General features: G+C 39.7%; 2 protein-coding genes across 2 annotated transcripts; both read left to right on the forward strand.

The window, feature by feature from the left end:
* Positions 1-500: 500 nt before the first annotated feature.
* On the forward strand, positions 501-10,416 carry LOC119261815. Its single transcript, XM_037531569.1, has 5 exons — positions 501-514; positions 647-688; positions 1,257-1,562; positions 2,041-2,331; positions 10,169-10,416. Exons 2-5 carry the CDS (start codon positions 655-657, stop codon positions 10,354-10,356), a joined length of 819 nt encoding a protein of 272 aa, XP_037387466.1. The 5' UTR covers positions 501-514; positions 647-654; the 3' UTR covers positions 10,357-10,416.
* A 1,259-nt stretch (positions 10,417-11,675) lies between these two features.
* On the forward strand, positions 11,676-21,287 carry carnmt1 (carnosine N-methyltransferase 1). The gene is made up of 8 exons (XM_017716698.2): positions 11,676-12,167; positions 13,976-14,171; positions 14,553-14,719; positions 15,683-15,823; positions 16,307-16,485; positions 18,032-18,145; positions 18,264-18,367; positions 18,728-21,287. The coding sequence occupies exons 1-8, from the start codon at positions 12,019-12,021 to the stop codon at positions 18,905-18,907; spliced, it is 1,230 nt and encodes a 409-aa protein (XP_017572187.1). The 5' UTR covers positions 11,676-12,018; the 3' UTR covers positions 18,908-21,287.
* The last annotated feature ends 554 nt before the right edge of the window (positions 21,288-21,841 follow it).

A 21,841-nucleotide genomic window follows, 5' to 3' on the forward strand; every position in this document is an offset into this window, starting at 1 on the left:
CAGTCCAGACAGCTTGGTAGTTGCAGTGTAGCTTCATTCAAGCTAACCGTGGTGTAACATTCCTGAAGCATCCAGTCCAGCCAGCCTTGTATTCCAAGAGTATTTCCTTTTATAAGTCTTCTCAAGAGAAAAGTTAAGAATAAATGTAGAAAATTCTGTTCTGTTCAATGTTTTGTTGAAGAATGATCATTTATGTTTTTTCTTAAGTATGTAGGCACATTTTTGTGCCTTTTGTGAACACAGCCCCTGGTCTTTCTTTGATTATTTGTTCAGAGGGTGCACAACTCCTTGACTCCAAACACTTGACTGTGAATGCCTATAATGCTTTAAATGTGCTATACTGACATCTAGTGTTTACCACACAGTACAGTTCAGTACAGTTTAGATAGTTCGTCAAGATCACATGAACATGTACACTTATATTTAGTTTAGAGGTTCACTAGTGCACCCTTTGTCAACTATTTAGGCCTCTGTTTAGTCCTATTTAACATTTATATTGGTCTGATCCCCAATGGTAAGTCACTTGACGTAAACTGACAGTTAGCAGCCATGATCATTTATGAGTAGATAAATTAAGCATCTAGTGTGCACATTGATGTTGGGTTTGTGTCACTGAATAATATTAACTATTGCCTTTGTCTTCTAGACGCCACTATGGAGATGACAATCCATAGCGTACTTTTTCTTGGTAAGCTTCAAATATATTGTTGTTTGGATAGATGGAAAACAGCAGTAATTTTAATTGAGAAAAAAAAACAATTATTTGTGGGTTAGCCATAAATCTGACAATTTTCTCCTTACCTCAGATGTGATCAGGACATTTTTGGTGTCCAAAGTGTGCTTCTTTTAGCTTCAAGGCTAATGTAGCTAGCAGGTTAGCACTGCAAACTACGGTACATCCCTAAATCATCACATATTTGCCTTGAACCATGTCAAATGGTTAAGTAATCTCAGATGGGCTTGTTTATGTGGTACCAACACATGCATGAATGGACAAATGCATGTTAACATTCCTAAAAAAGGCGAAATGCATGTTAGCATTTGCTAAAAACAGTAGTAGCAGCCATATTAAATCCTGAATCTTGTCTGTACTGCTGTCTGTTTTTTTATATAGCAAACTTAAACCACCAAACGTGGGACTACATTTGTGATAAAGAGGAAAATTGTCCAGATTCTGTGCAAACCATCATTTATATCTGATCTGTGATTGTGACATCTGTATAATAGCAATTCCTCAATGTTTCTCCTTCATCCAGGCTTTTTTCCAGTAGTTTCCCTGATTATAGATGTTACACAAGTGAAGCTTTATGAACCGGCGACCCTACCCTGCGTAAAACAGTGCAGTGGTGCAGTGCAGTGGACTAGCATTGCTAGTAAAGAAGTTGTAGCTGAATATAATCAAGACACCTGCAAACATGAGAGAGGATACAAGCTGTCTCATGAGAAGATCCTCGCCGGAGATCTTTCCCTCACCATTATTTCAGCTGATTTCGGCAAGAAGGGTTGGTACACCTGTGCCTGCAATGGCAGAGACATCTGCACCGTGAGCCTTCGTATTCAGTGTAAGTTACATTTGCTAGTTTGACTACAAAGAATACAAGTATCTGGGGCCTCATTTATCAAAGCGTATGCAGAACCTGTTCTGTATCCATGGGTAAAAACTGCCAGGATGCACTAGAATATTGGAGTTTATCAAAGGTGAACAAAGACCATGCACTGCCAAACGGTCTCAAATATGTTAAATGGCTTCCCTTCAAAAATCCCAGTAGCATATGCAGCTTAAGAAAAGTTCAGTGGAACTGTTACATGTAAAAGTTTGAGGTAAACATTGAACCCAGCTACGTAAACATGCCATTAAATATCATGGCAGATGCCAAATGCTGTTATGAGGGGATTATGTTCAGTAATTTAACAGAAGTTATACTGTTAAATTGAAATGGTTCTATTAAATCTATAAGATGTTAGAGCCTATGGCTGTTGACTCTTAGCACAAGGTTTGAAGATGTGGTAACATATAGTAATTAATTACTTTCTTTTCAGCACAGGGTTTGTCTATTCAGATGAAGCCCAACAAAGCCCTTGTTCTGGATCTGCCTGTAAGAGAGCCTGTGGAAGTGATTTACAACAGCAAGGGCTCAGATGGTTCACCCAGCCAGCAGATCTGCACGGTGGAGGGTCGTTCCCTTCAGTGCAATGCTGACTACAAAGAGAGAGTGTCACTGGACTGTGCTCTTCATCTGAAAGAAATGATGGCCTCTGATCATGGGACTTATATCATCAAGGATACCAAGAACAAAGAAATTATCAGTACTTACAATGTCACAGTACAAGGTAGGTTTTATGTTATGTATTACATAACAACACATGGCCTGTCTCTCGGTGGTTCTCAGTTCTTGTCCTGGGGTACCACTGCCCTGCGTGTTCTAACACATCCAGTTCACCTTGGGAAGGGCTTGTTGTTTAGATCCTGTATGACATCATGTGCTGGGTGCAGAGGAAACAGATACAGGTAATCCAACCACAGAATTGAGAACCACTGAAATAGACTGTTGTTTATTCATCTGTCTTCTTTTAGCATGCATGTAAATCATGACCATCGTCTCCTGGCTGCACCATTTTTTCTCAGAAACACATTGATTGACAATTACATATAAAAGTAGACTGATCAAAATAAGCTCTTTGGACCAAAAAAAAAATTGTCATCTGTAATTAAGACTTTATACCTCCACTAGCACGGATAACAGCTGCGATTCAAGTTTCTGGATGTGATTCAAGTTTCTGGATTGAGCGACATGCTGGTGGCCTCTGCTTGACAGTTTCATCTCTCTGCCACAGTTCTGACGATAATTTCCAGTAGATTGTAGATTTTTGCCGCTGCTGGTTGACCCAAAATGACTGTACGCTTCGATATACCTGCAAATTCAGCTACTTCCTTCACACTATGGTCTTTGGCACGCCTAAATGCAATCCTTCTTTATTGCCAATCATTAACATCTGATTTTGCAGCCCATTTTATATACTTCAAACAAGACTTTCACTACACAGTACCCAAATAATATATGGTCAGCAGTGGTCCTCATGATTGGGGTAGAGGGTGGCCACCTATCCAGTGGATGGTAAATAGAGCTCATGCGGTTAGTATGTGGCAATATAGGGAAATGAGAATATGTCCTATGTTGAGAATGTTTTTTGTGTTTCAGACAAGCAGCCATTGCCAGTTGGATCCAAGCGCAACGAGCACACAGGAGCATGGGTGGCACTGGTAATGGTGCTGATTGGGAGCTGGGCAATCATCTTCCATCTAATCAGAAAAATAGGGCATCTTCAAAAGAAAGGAGCTAAAAGTAGCAGCCTTAGGGACCCTCAAGCTCAGGGTCCCTCAAGCTAGTTTTATACAGTACAATGTGTGCTATATATATATATATATATATATGCATTTATACATGATGTATAAACATATAACAAAGAAATGTTTAGCATTAATAAATGCACATTTTTCATAATCTCTTGATAATACTTGTATGCAGTTTGGTAGATTTGGATTTGGCAGATTCAAAGTTTTAATATGTTAAATGTTGTACAGAGACATTGGACGTACTACAAATTCTGTAAGTGTTGCATTTACAGTATGGATAATTGCACTTTATAAACTGCACTTTGTGTTCACTTTTACAGCAGGTGATTTAAAAATTGTACTGCATTTAAGTTGTACATTTAAGTATTGTACTTTCTGTATGTTTATTTTTCTAAATACAGATTTGTACATTTTGTTACACATGTGCTCTGTTTATTTTTCAGCACCACCACACCATTAAGGCTTATCACATGCTTAAACTGTAATGTGGTTTGAATTTTTAAATTTTGTGTTGAGGTAACATAATTCAATTAGATGGAACCACTGTCCACAATCACATTACGTAGATCTAAAGAAAATGCTTTGAGTTGGATAAACACAAGTAAATCTAATTAAACATAATAAAAATCTGTTTGTTCATTGAACCTTACTTATATAAATTACTTTAAAGTGCTTTAATTGGATTAGGCAAACATTACTACTTTGAGTTGGATTGTCAAAATTCAATTGTGTTTCTTTCACTCCAGTTTTTTTTTGTAGAGTTGAAAAGATATTTTCATGTTGAAAAAATACAATTCCATTGTGTGGAACCACTGTCCATGATTAAATCAAGTTCGTTCAAAGAATTTTTTTTGAGTGGTATGGGTTAGTCACTCTTCTTAAAAAGTGCCTATTTGTGACTGATGGTTTTGTTGATACTCTAACTGTAAGGCTACTTACCGGCAAAACTGTACCAGCCTCTCATGTTGCCATTTTGACTGTTAACTCATTGTTATATATTACAATATATGTAATTAATTTGTTGTATGTACCACATTATTTGTAAGTCGCTTTGGATAAAAGCGTCTGCTAAATGTAATGTAATGTAATGTTATAGTCCATGGTTATGTTTCAGATATATTTGCAGTGCTTCTTTTAATAAAAAATAATAATAATAAATAAATAAAAATATATGACTTACAGACGTTAAGAGTGAAGGTAAGGGCCTTTGTGACCTATAAGGACGTCATACAGTTTTGCATAGTTTCGTAAGCAGCTACCGGCATGTGCATCGGGAAGGAGGGGATTCGCCTCGCGAGCTCCGGCACTTCAGGTTGCCCGCGCGGGAGTGCAGCGCGCGCGAATAAGGGCTGGGGGTCGAGGAGTGAGTACGTTTATTATCTTGAACGTTGGCTCTGCGTTAGCGAAGCGGGACCAGACGAGCCTCGTCGCCGTTAGCGAGTCGGGTCGAGTTCAAAACACACCGGCTCAGAGAGACCAGAGGCTCCCACGAGCTCCGGTCCTGTCAGGGAGAAATGGGCAAAAGCTCGACCCTGCCACCCCACCCAGCCACCTGCCAGCCTGGGGGTGGTTCGGTTTCGCCGTCTGGTTTGTGTTCAGCGTTTGTTTGTCAGTAAAAACTCATTTTTTTCGGAGTTAGTTAGCTAGCTAGTTAGCTAACTTACTTGGCTAATCAGTCATTTCAAACAACTCAAACGGACGAATAAGCAACAATCACTCAGCCTCCTAGCAGTGTCTAATAACTGCTTTAGGTCCTGTTTATTGTTTAGTTTGCTTGTTTATTGCCCTGCTTCATGAAAAATCCGAGTTTAAGGGTTTGTACGTGCCTTTCTACCTTTTCTACGGTCTGTCTTTTACCGTTTTCGTCTGCCCACCGTTACTGAGGAGGGCATCGTGATCACCCTCCGCAATGTTTGGGACAAGGTCACGCCTTCGTGTGCGCCTCTGTGGAAACGTTACTCCACAGTTTTAAAAGTACTCAAAGATTAATTATAGCTCTAATGTATTATTACCATGTTTTAACAAGACTCGCTGCAATTTTAGGTGGAAATCCTCCAGTGTGACGTCTAATAAAATGATCATAAGCACAAAACACTGAAGGTAAACAGTTTCCATCAGGGAGAACCGAGTGGCTCTGAAATCACTTTTTACACACAAGCAAAGTTTCAGTTTCAGATTTATTTACAACTTAGTTCCAAGTTTAAGTTTAATAAAAACTGGCTTTAAACTCAGGATCACAGATGAGCTCCTTTACTATGTTGATCTGTAGGCGTCTGTTCATAAACATAAACCAGCCCAAACTCATTTACTATAAAATGAAATGGTGTTTGTAGAAATTCAGAAATAAGCCGCGTCAGTCACGACTGCAGATGTGGACATATTTCTATATTGTGCTCTATTTACACAAAGTTAGGTTAGTTCATCATTTATGTTGAATAGACGGTCCCAAAATGTTACCCTGCTGCATCAACGTTGAACCGTGTGCTTGCACGGAGTTGTTATGACCAACAGGTCAAAACAAGCTCTAAACAAAGTGACCGCTGTGCGTTCTTGGTGTTCTTGGTGTTCTTGCTTTGCGCTTCTTTTGTTTTGATGTTACGTTTTATACACACAAAAGCCAAAAGGAACGACAGATTTCACAATGTAGTGGAGTAAAAAGTAAGATATTTGAAAAAGTTGCCCAAAATTGAAAAACTTCAGTAAAGTACAGATAAACAAAAAAAGTACTTAAGTAACGAATTACATTTACCTAGTTCCTGTCCACCACTTCTCACAACACTCTGCATGTACTGCTCCACTATGAATTGATTTAGAAATATAGGTTTAAGACTAACATCTCATTTTAAAACTATCATAAAACAATGTCCCAGACATTAGGTATTCATAACCATTTCAGGTAATAAGTTAATTGATACTTTTTTAATCCCACAAATGGGGAAATTCCACCTCCGCATTTAACCCATCCGTGAAGTGAAACACCACATACACACTAGTGAATACACACACACTAGGGGCCAGTGAGCACACTTGCCCGGGGCGGTGGGCAGCCCTATCTTTAGTTTCTCTAGAGCAGAGCACTTCACACCAAACCACTCTGAATGACTTTGTTGACAAGTAAAACCTTTAATTTCGCAGAAATTGTGAAAAAGTGGTCTTCGCCCTTTAGCTACATTGGTGTCAGCCTAGGGGCGGATGGACTTCAGTCTGTAGTTGTAGAACTACATAGTGCTCCTATATGGTAAGTGGAGCTGATAAATGGACAATGAGTGTAAAAACAAGGACTTAATGAAGTGGCCAGTTGGTGTGTGTGTGTTTTTAAAATGTCTTTTAGGGAAAGCTGATTTGGAATACTTATTTATTTGATTTATCCTATTAATACCTTGTTTACCACTTTTCAGTGCCCACACTTGTCTTAATAGGCCTCCAGCATAAAATAAGGACAGTGTAACCCTAGTTGATAATGTTACCATAAGTGGTCTGTTCACAACAACATAAATCCATGATTAACATCAAGGTTGGAAATTACAGTTCCAAAGCTGTTGTTTAGAGGTTCACTAGTGCACCCTTTGTCAACTATTTAGGCCTCTGTTTAGTCCTATTTAACATTTATATTGGTCTGATCCCCAATGGTAAGTCACTTGACATAAACTGACAGTTAGCAGCCATGATCTTTTATGAGTAGATTAATTAAGCATCTAGTGTGCACATTGATGTTGGGTTTGTGTCACTGAATAATATTAACTATTGCCTTTGTCTTCTAGATGCCACTATGGAGATGACAATCCATAGCGTACTTTTTCTTGGTAAGCTTCAAATATATTGTTTTTTGGATAGATGGAAAACAGCAGTAATTTTAATTGAGAAAAAAAACAATTATTTGTGGGTTAGCCATAAATCTGACAATTTTCTCCTTACCTCAGATGTGATCAGGATATTTTTGGTGTCCAAAGTGTGCTTCTTTTAGCTTCAAGGCTAATGTAGCTAGCAGGTTAGCACTGCAAACTACGGTACATCCCTAAATCATCACATACTTGCCTTGAACCTATGCAAATGGTTAAGTAATCTCAGATGGGCTTGTTTATGTGGTACCAACACATGCATGAATGGACAAATGCATGTTAGCATTGCTAAAAAAGGCGAAATGCATGTTAGCATTTGATAAAAACAGTAGTAGCAGCCATATTAAATCCTGAATCTTGTCTGTACTGCTGTCTGTTTTTTTATATAGCAAGCGTAAACCACCAAACATGGGACTACATTTGTGATAAAGAGGAAAATTGTCTAGATTCTGTTCAAACCATCATTTATATCTGATGTGTGATTGTGACATCTGTATAATACCAATTCCTCAAAGTTTCTCCTTCATCCAGGCTTTTTTCCAGTAGTTTCCCTGATTATAGATGTTACACAAGTGAAGCTTTATGAACCGGCGACCCTACCCTGCGTAAAACAGTGCAGTGGTGCAGTGCAGTGGATTAGCATTGCTAGTAAAGAAGTTGTAGCTGAATATAATCAAGACACCTGCAAAAATGAGAGAGGATACAAGCTGTCTCATGAGAAGATCCTCGCCGGAGATCTTTCCCTGACCATTATTTCAGCTGATTTCGGCAAGAAGGGTTGGTACACCTGTGCCTGCGATGGCAGAGACATCTGCACCGTGAGCCTTCGTATTCAGTGTAAGTTACATTTGCTAGTTTGACTACAAAGAATACAAGTATCTGGGGCCTCATTTATCAAAGCGTATGCAGAACCTGTTCTGTATCCATGGGTAAAAAATGCCAGGATGCACTAGAATATTGGAGTTTATCAAAGGTGAACAAAGACCATGCACTGCCAAACGGTCTCAGATATGTTAAATGGCTTCCCTTCAAAAATCCCAGTAGCATATGCAGCTTAAGAAAAGTTCAGTGGAACTGTTACATGTAAAAGTTTGAGGTAAACATTGAACCCAGCTACGTAAACATGCCAATAAATATCATGGCAGGTGCCAAATGCTGTTATGAGGGATTATGTTCAGTAATTTAACAGAAGTTATACTGTTAAATTGAAATGGTTCTATTAAATCTATAAGATGTTAGAAGAGCCTATGGCTGTTGACTCTTAGCACAAGGTTTGAAGATGTGGTAACATATAGTAATTAATTACTTTCTTTTCAGCACAGGGTTTGTCTATTCAGATGAAGCCCAACAAAGCCCTTGTTCTGGATCTGCCTGTAAGAGAGCCTGTGGAAGTGATTTACAACAGCAAGGGCTCAGATGGTTCACCCAGCCAGCAGATCTGCACGGTGGAGGGTCGTTCCCTTCAGTGCAATGCTGACTACAAAGAGAGAGTGTCACTGGACTGTGCTCTTCATCTGAAAGAAATGATGGCCTCTGATCATGGGACTTATATCATCAAGGATACCAAGAATAAAGAAATTATCAGTACTTACAATGTCACAGTACAAGGTAGGTTTTATGTTATGTATTACATAACACATGGCCTGTCTCTCGGTGGTTCTCAATTCTTGTCCTGGGGTACCACTGCCCTGCGTGTCCTAACACATCCAGTTCACCTTGGGAAGGGCTTGTTGTTTAGATCCTGTATGACATCATGTGCTGGGTGCAGAGGAAACAGATACAGGTAATCCAACCCCAGAATTGAGAACCACTGAAATAGACTGTTGTTTATTCATCTGTCTTCTTTTAGCATGCATGTAAATCATGACCATTGTCTCCTGGCTCCACCATTTTTTCTCAGAAACACATTGTTTGACAATTACATATAAAAGTAGGCTGATCAAAATAAGCTCTTTGGACCAAAAAAAAATTGTCATCTGTAATTAAGACTTTATACCTCCACTAGCACGGATAACAGCTGCGATTCAAATTTCTGGATTGAGCTACATGCTGGTGGCCTCTGCTTGACAGTTTCATCTCTCTGCCACAGTTCTGACGATAATTTCCAGTAGATTGTAGATTTTTGCCGCTGCTGGTTGACCCAAAATGACTGTACGCTTCGATATACCTGCAAATTCAGCTACTTCCTTCACACTATGGTCTTTGACACACATAAATGCAATCCTTCTTTTTTGCCAATCATTAACATCTGATTTTGCAGCCCATTTTATATACTTCAAACAAGACTTTCACTACACAGTACCACCTTTTCTCAATCTATGAATTCTGTTGCTCACCTCACACGTATTTATCACCTGATGATCTTCGTGCAACAAGCCTGAAGTTACTATCACCTTAAACATGCAAGGTGACAATTTTTTGCCCAGAGAGCTTAATTACTTTCCTGTAGCCTTGGGGGCCAGTTTCCCCAACATGGATTAATGATTTACTATTGGAAATTCAAGAATTTAATAGACGTAGGCTTAATCTGGGAAACTGGACCAAAATGTATTGCTTAGTCAGAATGTTGAAGCACACTTATCTGCCACTTTATTAAAAACCATTCCCTTGCAGCTTCACCTTGCTGGTGTACAGTTAGGTAGGGTTTGTTAGCTATCCTCTAGGCTTTCAATGGGTAGTTTCTGACCACAGAATGTTTTGGGGGTGGACCACTTTTGACCTGACTTGGGCCTGACATCTGTAAAAACTTCTGCAACACGTGGACCAGCAACATACTCTCTACCATGTCAGTGTCACTTTTGAGCTAAGAATGGTCCACCACCCAAGTAATATATGGTCAGCAGTGGTCCTCATGATTGGGGTAGAGGGTGGCCACCTATCCAGTGGATGGTAAATGGAGCTCATGCGGTTAGTATGTGGCAATGTAGGGGAATGAGAAGTATGTCCTATGTTGAGAATGTTTTTTGTGTTTCAGACAAACAGCCATTGCCAGTTGGATCCAAGTGCAATGAGTACACAGGAGCATGGGTGGCACTGGTAATGGTGCTGATCGGGAGCTGGGCAATCATCTTCCATCTAATCAGAAAAATATGGCATCTTCAGAAGAAAGGAGCTAAGAGTAGCAGCCTTAGGGACCCTCAAGTTCAGGGTCCCTCAAGCTAGTTTTATACAGTACACTGTGTGTGTGTGTGTGTGTGTGTGTGTGTGTGTGTGTGTGTGTGTGTGTGTGTGAATTTTGTTTATATATATATATATATATATATATATATATATATATATATATATATATATATATGTGTGTGTGTATATATATGTATATGTATATATGTATGTGTGTGTGTATGTGTATTAATAAGTATGTATGTATGTATGTATGTATGTATGTAATTAGTAAATATATATTAAATATATAAATAAATATTATTCAATTCAATCATCAGCCCCTGATGCCATTTAATGAATGGTTCGTTATATAATGGAATATATTGTTTGTTACAGTAGGTATTGGGTGGTGACTGTATTGCACTTCTTTGAGGGCAGCTTTGGATGTAGTAAAGCTGACGCATGTCAAATCACAGTGTACTAGATTAGGCATGGCTTTGGTGGGCTTTTAAAAAATTAATTAAATAAATAATTTGGTCAGTTTTGTTCGTAATTGATGACAGTGAACTACCGAACAGGTTATTGTTAAAGTAACAGTTTAAATCATCATTAACTGTTTCCATGTACTTTTTAGGGTTTTTTTTTTTTCATGCATTTTGGCGTTTTGAGCTATTTTCTTTTGGGCTTGAAGGTATAGGAACGTTCTGGCTACCCTGAAAGTAAGAGTTTCTAGTGAGCAACTTTTGCTTTTCATACGGACACTGACCGATTAGCCATAACATCAAAACCTCTTTGCTTCTTCCCACATTGTCCATTTTGTTAGTGGGTCATTCTCAGCAGCGCAGTGACATCGACGTAGTGGTGGTGTAATAGTGTGGGTTGCGCTGCTCTGAGTGGATCAGACACAGCAGTGTCACTGCTGGATTAAAAGCCAAAAATTACCAGCCAACAGCGTCCTGTGACCACTGATGAAGGACTAGAGGGTGACTGACACAAACTATGCAGCAGCAGAAGATCTACTGTCTCTGACTTTATTAGACACTCTGATCTTGCAGATGTAGAGTGGACAATGAGTGGACACAGTGTTTAAGAACTCCAGTAGCACTGCTGTGCCTGATCCACTCGTACCAGCACAAAACACACTAACACACCACCACATCAGTGTTACTGCAGTGCTGAGAGTGATCTGCCACCCAGATAGTACCTGCTCTGTGAGGGCCAATAGGGGTCCTGACCACTGATGAACAGGGTAAAAGGGGGCTAACAGAGTATCAGAGGAACGGATGGACTACAGTCTATAACTAGAACTACAAAGTGCACCTATATAATGGACAATGTGTGTAGAAACAAGGTGGCTTTAATGCTGTGGCTGATCACCGAATCTTACATGGCTCACTACTTTATATGCACTGCATAGGCCATGAAATAATCACTAGTGCACATGTCCAGTAGTGAAGCATTTGGGGTTCAGCCATAATATAGACTTGTGAATTAGTGTGAATTACAGCAACAAGTTTCACAGTAAGCAGCTTTGTGTGTATCCTATGACTATTTTTATGGAAGTTGACCATTAACAGAAGTAGTTCTTGATATGTTTCTCATTATTTCTACCATGGAAAGCTGATCTTTGTGACTGTTGGGCTTGGAGTGACTATATGAGATGAGGAGGCTGTTTTTGCGGGTTTTCTCTCTGAGCTGCTGCTGCTGCTGTGTTTCTGCTCCATGGCTGGCAGCATGGGCGACTCGGCTCCAGACACCGGCCAGCGAGAACCGTACCTTTACCGAGAGAGGACTAAATACTCCCCGGAGGAAGAGGAGAGGCTGGAAAGGCAACACTTCTGGAAAATCATCGACGCTTTTAGATATTACAGGTAACGTTAGCCGACCTGACTAGCTGCCTTCTGCGACAAACTACAGGAGCCCTATGCTAACAAGTTAGCGTGCTAAACATAAACAAGAGCTTAGACTGACGTTAGTTAGGCAAGAACGTGCTTTTCTAAAGCTGCGACTCTTCGGGAAGACTTTAAGTGTTCTAAAAATACTAGCTAGCTAAGTCCTCTCACATACGCCGAATATTTAATGGGTAGAAGTTAACCGGTTTGTTTTGAGGCAGCTAGCCCTGGAGCTAACATAAGCTAACTAGCTAGCTAGCATCATCGCCTCAGTAATGAAACACGCGTTAAATAATTAAATCGCGGTCTAAATCCTTACTCTAAGGATTACTCTTAGTTGGTGTTTGTGGCATATAATTTGTGCAATGACTACGATAACTTGTAGTTGTGTTTTGCTGTAGTAGAAGTTGAGTTGTATGTAGTATGAGGTGTGAAGCTAATAACTTATAAAATACTGTAAACTTCCTTCGCCTACAAAATTATTGTTATTCATCGGTATAAAGTTCTATAAACGTAACCTACGCCTCAGTTTCGCAGGTGATTTTTTAAAATACCGAACTGAAAGTCTCGGAATTGATCCATGAACTTCGCTGTTAACTGTGATACACGTGGTTGTCTTTTTCATGGTTAAAAAGCCCCTAAAATGAAATGCTGATTTTTTTTGAAGGTGTGGCCACGAATCAATATGTTGTATCCACGGAATAATATAGTGCAGCCAGAAAAGACTATTTCAAGGCCAAAAATTTCTATACTGCCACAAAATACTCCTACATGAGATAGTATATTGAGCTAACAAATTACTATATCAAGGCCAAAAATTAGCCAGTAAATGAAGGCCATGAGATACTATACTGGGGCGACAAATTCCTATACCGCTTCCACAAATTACTATATTGAGGCCTCGAATTATACTACTCACAAAAAGTTAGAGATACGGTGAAAGACGTGGAAACCATAAAAAGTTCACGCTACAGTGATATTAGGAAGGTAGGGCATTTAAGTAGAAGCATTAGTGGTGGGTATACCCCAACCAAAAAAAATGCAAGTGTCTCAATAACTTGTCATGTGCCCTTGAGCATCAATTACAGCTTGACAACGACGTCTCAAGCTGTTCGCAAGTCGACTCATTGTCTGCTGAGGCATCCCACTTTTCTTGAAGGGCGGCCCTCAGGTCATTGAGGCTCTGGGGTACAGAGTTACGAGCCTCTACATGGCGACTCAGCTGATTCCATAGGTTTTCTAAGGGATTCAGGTCTGGAGAAAGTGCAGGCCACTCCATTTGAGGTACCCCAGTCTCCAGCAGCCGTTCTCTAATGATGCAACCTCGATGAGCTGGAGCATGGTCACCCATGAAGATGAAATTAGGCCTGTGTTGTTCATGCAGAGGTACAATGACTGGATTAATGATGTTATTCAGTAGTATGGGCCACTGGGTCACTGTACCATTCACAAAGTGTAGGGCAGTTCTGTATTGACTAGACACACATGCCCACACTGTAACAACACCTTGCCGTTCAGCTCCTTGTTGGAGAACAGCAAGTTGTGCAAAAAGTACTGAAACATTGAACAGTTGGACATTTGGTGCATTCAGAAGTTTAGAGAAGTTCAAATTAAGTTCAGCTGTAAAGGCTAGAGTGCATTTTAGGTTCATCCTGAAATTTCACCAGAAAGCCAAATATCCCTAACTTTTTGTGAGTAGTGTAATTTATTGAGTTCCTTAAGGTATGCATAACTTAGACACTGCTGTAATTCTGGCACCCACCTGCTGTACCTCACTCTCTAATCAGAACCCATGTTCAGGAGCGTGTGAACCGGACCGAGCGGCAGTTCCGCAGTCTTCCTCAAAAGCACCAGCGGCTTCTGTCTGGGTTCCTGCCTAACCTGGCCAAGATCCGCCGCTGTGTGGACCAGAACTACGAAGTGCTGCAGGCCATCGTGCACAACTGCATCCACATGTTCGAGAACATTGAATACGGCGATGATGTAGGTGAAGCTGTTATTTATTGCAGATAGCAGGCTGTAGGGCTGTTTTCTTGCAAATACATTGTCAGTGGTTTAGAGCTAATCTTTGGGGGGGAAAAGTGGCATATCATTCAGTCCTGTTGACTTTAATTTGCTTTTCCAATGCATGGTACTGGCTTGACTCAACTCTGCTTCACTTTTTTTGTTGCTCACTAGAATTGAAATGAAACCATGTATATTACCAGTCTCATCCTAGAAATCCTCTTGTTACTACAGAATAGCATGGTGCCACTCTGATAAGCTCAACATGGTTCTATATAGGGTTTAATGGGCAGTAGTGCAGGCTGTCTTTGTGGAAACCAAGCGCATTTAGTTTTCTGTCCTCCTGCTGTGCTCTTTTAGGATAATACAAGGAAAGTTGGGCCATCTTCAACTTTCGACATGGACAAGCTGAAGTCCACCATTAAGCAGTTTGTGCGTGACTGGAGTGAAACAGGCAAAGCTGAGCGGGACTCCTGCTACACTCCTCTCGTAGAGGAGATACAGAGACAGTTCCCTCCTGACCAGTGGTGAGTATATCACACATGGGGTTCAGCATAAGCACTGTCCCAAATACATATACATTACATATACACGCCATGTACACTAGTAGACATACAGCATTAAAACCAAATCTGAGTCTGGATTTTGTAGTCATGAATAACCACTAAATATAAGTGGCCATGTTGTCATCACAAAGGAAGGGTTAAATATCTGTAGTACACTAACTGATGATACAGTGAACAAATTTATATCATTTATCTTCATTTATCCATGCAAGACATATTTAATATTTTCATATACCACCTTCAGTGTGATATTCTGTCTAGAAGCGTTGGGCGATATGGCAAAATTATTACAATATCACAGTAATTTTCATAATATACAAAGTGTCAATCTGCCCTGCGATGGACTGGCGACCTGTCCAGGGTGTATCCTGCCTTCCGCCCGAAGACTGCTGGGATAGGCTCCAGCACTCCCCTGCGACCCTGACGGAGAAGCGGCTTAGAAAATGGATGGATGGATGGATACAAAGTGTCAATATGTTTATTTTTTTGGCACCTGATAAGACGAACGAACAAAAAGAAACTGGTGCCACATTTAAAAACAAAAACTATGCACTACGTCCAATTAAACTGGGCTAATGCTCAAACATAACAAATGTGGTTCTTCAGTGTACTAGACGTACTGGCAATATCCACAATGAGCTTAGAAAATCATATTAGGACATATTCTGAGGTAATTTATCCCAATAATGACTCATTTTCTCATGTTGCCCAGGCCAAATTACACCGTCTCCTTTCTGAGGAACTAAACAGATTTATCAGTTGCGGCACCTCAGCTAATAAGATATTAGGGGTTTGATTCCCAGACATGGTTTCAGCCTAGTCTGGGAGTGAATTGCAGTATCAGTGATGAATTGGAGATTCTAAAAAATGACCTTACATGCCACAGATGACACACAAGAGTATCGTGTTTTTCCTTTTCTACAGCGATGCCTCTAAGGTCAGCGTCCTGGTTCCTGGAGCTGGTCTCGGCAGATTGACATGGGAAATCGCCCGCCTGGGTTACGCCTGTCAGGGAAATGAGTGGAGCTTCTTTATGCTCTTCTCTTCAAACTTTGTCCTTAACAGGTACTTGGAAGTGCACATGTTGTTATACCCTTGTTGAAGAACACTCAATGTGATATGGTTTCTTAAAGGATATCTGCCCCAAATTACATGCTCTTCTGGAATATGCTCGAAAATTAGAGTAGAACTAGACTCCCTTTCTTAATGACCAGTTAAAATAGCAATGTAGAATAGCTGTAAAGAGCAAAAATGATGATGGTATGGGTGAACCCGAGTTCTAAGTTGGAAAATACTGTTTTATATCATAATTACACTAAAGTGGGGTTTTTTAAGCCAGTTTTTGGGATTTGCCAGACAGCTTACATATATGTCCAAGCTTCCAGTACACATGTGGAAGGGGTAATTGCTTACTTCATGTATGTTAAAAGTTAGGATGGAGCATAAATGTGGGCCCCAGGGATTGAAATGAAAAATGGAACTAATTGAAGTTACATCTTTGTGTAGTTGTTATTTATGTACTAAAACTGAATCCTCTTATATTAACAGGTGTGAGAAGGTGAATGATTTGATGTTGTATCCTTGGGTTCACCAGTTCAGCAATAACAAACTTTCCGCCGATCAGACGAGGCCGGTGTACTTCCCAGACGTCAACCCCCAGAGTCTTCCGCCAAACTCCAACTTCTCCATGACGGCTGGGGACTTCTTAGAAGTGTACACTGATCCAAGTGAGTCAAGGTGTTGTTTTATTGCTGTACTTTTCAAGTCTTGTTCTGGAGTATCACTACTCTGCATATTTGTCTCCTCTAAAACACCTGATTAGGGCTGTATGATAAATCGTTAAAGCAATGATGACAGAACAAATTACCTCATACATGCAACGCCAGAGTCTTACTTGCTTACATTTATCACATACTGGTTCAAGTTAACTAACATATATAGCCTGAATGGGCCTAAAGTTCAGGAATGTCCAGTCTTATCAAACAAAGGACCAGTGTGGCTGCAGGTTTTCATTCTAACCAAGCTGGAGCATGTGTGATCAGTTGATGAAGACTGAGACCAACTGATTGAACAAGAGGAAGCAGGAGAGCTCCTGCTTGTTTGGAATGAAAACCTCCAACCACACACTTGCTCAAGGACACCTCAGTCATGTACTGTCGGCTCTGGGGATCGAACCGGCAACCTTCCGGTCACAGGGCCAGTTCCCTAACCTCCAGCCCACGACTGCCCCAACAAACACCCTCAATGTGATGTTAAAAAAAAAAAAGAAGAAAGAAAATTTAGCTGTACCACTGAGTCTTGTGGCTAAATATCCTAACCATGATAGTGCTGTAAACTACATTTAGAATGTTTAAACTCCACTATATCCCTTCATCAGGGGCTCTGGTTATACATGAAAGTGAAAGTCAAGGAATCAGTTTCGAAAACTTGAGAGTCAAAAGTGCTGATTTGAGAAAACCTGAAATTGTGCATAACTTTGTAAGGCTAATGGAACAGGTTGCCCTCATGCATACAATTCAGAAACAGTCCTCAAACTGAATGTAAAACTTATCTATTCAAATATCAGTTCCATATCAGACATATTGATCATTTATGTATTTGATGCTTGACAGTTAATCAGTTAATCTTTAACAGCATGTGCAGGGCATTCCAGGTCTAGGGTTTAAAACCAATACATTATGACAGTTCAACACCTGAAATTCTGTTTGTCCTTGTATGAGTTGACTGTCTGTGTCTTGAGACTTGGCCAGAGATTAATAATGGGCAGCAGTAGTCAGTGGGTCCATAAAGCTAGTTATTGTTGTTGGTGGCTGAATACGAATATATCCAACAGGTTAAACAGTTGACCCAATGTAGGGCCAGGCTCTTTACTTGGTGCAGTCTGCTTGTTTTTCCACAGAACAAACTTAGTTAGGGAGCTAAAGCAAAAGAGTTTGGGCTCATATCTTCACACTTGAGAAAAATATAAGCCTTGCTTGACTCTACACATGATTCTGAGTAAATGTGGATATTTCTATGAGAGTAAATGTAAAAGAGTAAATCATTTCATATTAGCCAACAAATTTAGCCAAATTATATGCTTTAAAGTGGCATAAAATGGCCAGAAAGACAATTAAATCATTAATCATGGTTATGATAAACGGTTCCGGCTGTCTCTCAAGCTAGTGGAAAATGAACTAGGACTAGAATCGTAAATTTTGTTAGTTCTTGTTTTTCCGTGGACCATTGGAAAACGCCCTAAATCGTAACTTGATGGTTTGTTATCTCCAATAGATACCTGGGACTGTGTTGCCACCTGCTTCTTCATCGACACTGCTCATAATGTCGTTGATTATATAGAGACCATCTGGAATATTTTAAAACCTGGTGGTGTTTGGATCAATTTGGGTGAGTCCACCAAAGTTACCGTTTGTGTACGTTGGCATAATCGCAGTAAACCATTTTATATGTTGCTGAAGATATTAAAAATATTCTTCATATTTCTGCTCTTTCTTTTCTGTTTAAGGTCCACTCTTGTACCATTTTGAAAATATGGCCAATGAACTGTCTATCGAGCTGAGCTATGAAGACATAAAAGACGTTATTTTAAAATATGGATTTCAGCTGGAGGTAAGACAACACTGAAGACTCATCTATGTGCATCTTGATCTTTAAAGCAACAATCTGATGATAATCAAAATTAAACAAACTCCAAGCATAGTAATCCATCTTTATAGATAAACAGTATGTCTGTTATGTGAGCAAGTCTGATATTTTTATTCATTGTTTGCACAATACTTAAGGCTTCTATTACATTGTAAGCTTCATTAGACTTGTAGTTTCAGTGCAAAACTAAAGAAACAAGACCCAAAACATGTCTTGGCTGATCAACTAAATTTGGGTTAAGGGGGAAATTGTGTAAATTAGATTTTTCCGTGATGTATTGCTTTTGGCTTGACTAAATTTGTTTTATTTGTTTTAACTGCTTAGGCAGAGAGAGAGTCAGTCCTCACTACATACACAGAGAACGATCGCTCCATGCTCAAGTACTTGTATGACTGTGTCTTTTTCGTGGTTCGGAAACCGGCGGACCACCTGTCCAACGGAGCCCTGTCCCCCAAAGATAACCAGCTGGACAACTCGGTAGAGAAAGGAGAAACAGCAACGTGACATCAGATGGACCAAAGCTTTCACTTAACTGCAGTACCTCAGATGCATTTACATCAAAGACACGCTCATTTTTATATCTAGATTATTCAATTCTTTGAGCTTAACACCTCGTTACTCTCTCAGTCCCCGTTCTGAGCAACAACACGCTGTTCTTTTTTCTGTTCTCCCTGCTCTGTTAGCCCTCTTGGGTAAAAGGTCAAGCCATTAATGAGCGGAAGTCGTTATATTGGAGAAGAAGAACACATCTGTAGTCTGTAGAGATTCCGTACACTCCAGGGTTTGTGTCCAAAAAGACTGAGTACTGATGTAGGAGCAGATTCCTAGTCTCTGTTGTTCATAATCAAATATACATCCAAAAATTCTTTGACCTAGGGTCTAGGATCCTGTCTGAACTGATCATAATCATCGCAAGCTAGCAGCCACTCTTCTGGAAGAAACCTCCTTGCTTTCTGAACACAGGTCTCGAGTCCAAGTCATCATACCGTAGTGAAGATCAGAACACAGCAACCCAAAAACACCACCATTCCAATGTTGGCAGTTTAAAATGTTTAGAAAGTTAACTAATAAACAGTGTTAATGCGGGGAACATTTTAGAGAACCAGTATGAATAGGTTAGAAATTTCTAACAAATGCATACTGGTGTGGCACACCAAGCAAATGTTTGGAATTGTTGGTGTTTGAGGGGTTTAAGGCCAGAACACATTGATCAAACCCCCCAAAATGCAAATGTTTGGTTGGTGTACCACAACTGTGTGCGGTTGCTGGGACAATTTAGAAACAATCTAGTAACTAAAGAGCACCACTCGGCTCTTGTGAAGGCAATGGAGCTCAAACCTGCTTTGCCAAGTGGAGCACCAGCTGAGCCAGCTTTAGGGTGGTCCTTCAGACAAACTCTGAAAGCTACTCAACCCTGTGCTCCACTTTCTGTAGCTGGGCTATGAGCTCAACTCGATCTGCGTCACTCACACTGCTGATTTATGTGAGAAAAACACAACAGACTAGCCAGATAAAACAAATAAATGCTGAAACTGAAACCAGGATAGTGATTAGGGGTTAAGGTATCGTTAAGGTGATAAATTAGGTTATACTACACTTTTCTAAGCATATCGTGGACATCATTAACAACAAACTCTGGTCAAGAGCATGTTTAACTACCAAGAGAGCCTAATTTATCAGGTTTAATCAAATTTGGTGCATCACAGCGTGTAAAATATGAGAGAAACGTCTTTGTATTCGTAGTTTTGATAGTATTTTATACTGGGGCCTCTCTCACAAAGCCAGTTTAACACAGTTACTGACCTAGTTTCAGACAGCAAAATCTAAAAAATGAAATTAAATAGTTCTTTTGTTTTCCGAAGGGGGTTGACAACTTTTTCCTCATAATTCAAGTTTTGATACTCAAGCAGTGACCCTTCCGCTTTTAGCACATTTATGATGAACAGCCAATCGTCTGAAACGTGAGAAAACAAGTGGCTTATGTTTCAAAGTAGGGAAAAATTAACCTAAATTATTATGTAGAAAGTTAAACATCTATAACAGCTGCCACTGCATTGGTGCTTTTTGGACTAATAATTGATTTATTTTCTTAATGTCTACGTAGTATGATTTGCTTCCTTTGCTTAAAAAAGCTTTGTGATTGACGCCATAAGCCTCACAGAGAAAATAGTCACCAGTCCCTTTATCAGTCCTTCTTTGTTTAGAAGCTTGTCCTGATTGGTTGAATTGATTATAACCAAAAAGCCCAAACCTAACCAACCTAACCAAGCCTGGTGGTCTTTGCAATGTTTATCAGTATTATGGAAAGCCTTATATGACAGTGTGTCATAATTTTGTGATGTCTCACTCTGCCTTCACACTACGCTCGGTCAGCTGGGAAGTCACCCAGGCTCACGTGCCAGGCTTTGGGTGGCGTGCGAACGAAAAGAAGTGTTTCTTACAGTTATGTTTTGAGTGATTCTCGTGCCGTGCAGGTATGAACTTCAGCTTAAAGCATAAAGGAAGGTTTCCACCAAATAGGACGTGTATTTTTATATTTCTTTGGTTTCTTACTGATATGCTGATAGACAGCGTTCTCAGGCTGCTCCATGTCAGCAACCAGCAGTTCACCAAATATGATTTTTATTAAAAATCCAACTTACTGCTGACTTTGCAACTCCTCACTTCCTTGGATGATGGCAATGATCACAGCACTAAGTAAGCAAGTTGTTTTAAACTTACTGTATGATTGTACTGAATCTGCTATTAACGCATTCATTTTACAATAAAGGGGAGAAATTTGTTCTTTTTTCCAAAATGTGAAATGTGACTTGCCTTGATGTTTAGCTGTGCAAACACTGAAGATGTATTTTATTAATAAAAACACTTTTATCAAATATGCAAATTTGATAGTGTAGATTTATTCCTTGGTTTTACTCCTTTATAGCAAAATATTGATATGTAATACTGTGGAAAAGGTACTGACCACACCATTTCATTTCCTGTCAAAAAAGCCATTATGTTTTTCGTTTTTTTTATGGTCTAGGTCGGGGAGTGGAGGGGTGGAGGAGATGGACCAAGAGAAAAGCAGAAAATATGTTAGACTGAAAATTATACAGGAGAGAAGCCTCAACAACTCTATTGTTTCAGATTGTTTGGTATTTAGCATGTCCACTCTTTACCTTTCTTTTCAGGAGACTGGCTTTCAGTTTTTCAAAAAAATTTGCAGGTCAAATTAACACATTTATCTTTTGTTTCTATGGAGTCAAACGTTTCTGGTGGTGTCCAGTGGTCCCTAATGGTATTGTGTTTCCATGATGGGTTGATATCACCGTGTAAAGGGTAATGGTTAGTGGAAATCACTAGTGTGACCTTTATTCTTAGATAAGTGTGGAAAAAGTAGAATACAAGTGGATTAAATTACATATCTTGGTGGATGCTCCATGATTGGCCAGATGT

The sequence above is a fragment of the Pygocentrus nattereri genome, chromosome 20 (assembly GCF_015220715.1).
Source record: "Pygocentrus nattereri isolate fPygNat1 chromosome 20, fPygNat1.pri, whole genome shotgun sequence".
Taxonomy (NCBI): Eukaryota; Metazoa; Chordata; class Actinopteri; order Characiformes; family Serrasalmidae; genus Pygocentrus; species Pygocentrus nattereri.

Bases quoted from the DNA above. Each gene is read 5' to 3' on its own strand.
- carnmt1 (XM_017716698.2), top strand. From the start codon at position 12,019: ATGGCTGGCAGCATGGGCGACTCGGCTCCAGACACCGGCCAGCGAGAA. The intron at 14,172-14,552 runs GTAGGTGAAGCT...GTGCTCTTTTAG, and splicing joins ACATTGAATACGGCGATGAT to GATAATACAAGGAAAGTTGG. The intron at 18,146-18,263 runs GTGAGTCCACCA...TTTCTGTTTAAG, and splicing joins TGGTGTTTGGATCAATTTGG to GTCCACTCTTGTACCATTTT.
- LOC119261815 (XM_037531569.1), top strand. From the start codon at position 655: ATGGAGATGACAATCCATAGCGTACTTTTTCTTG. The intron at 689-1,256 runs GTAAGCTTCAAA...TCCTTCATCCAG, and splicing joins CCATAGCGTACTTTTTCTTG to GCTTTTTTCCAGTAGTTTCC. The intron at 1,563-2,040 runs GTAAGTTACATT...CTTTCTTTTCAG, and splicing joins CGTGAGCCTTCGTATTCAGT to CACAGGGTTTGTCTATTCAG.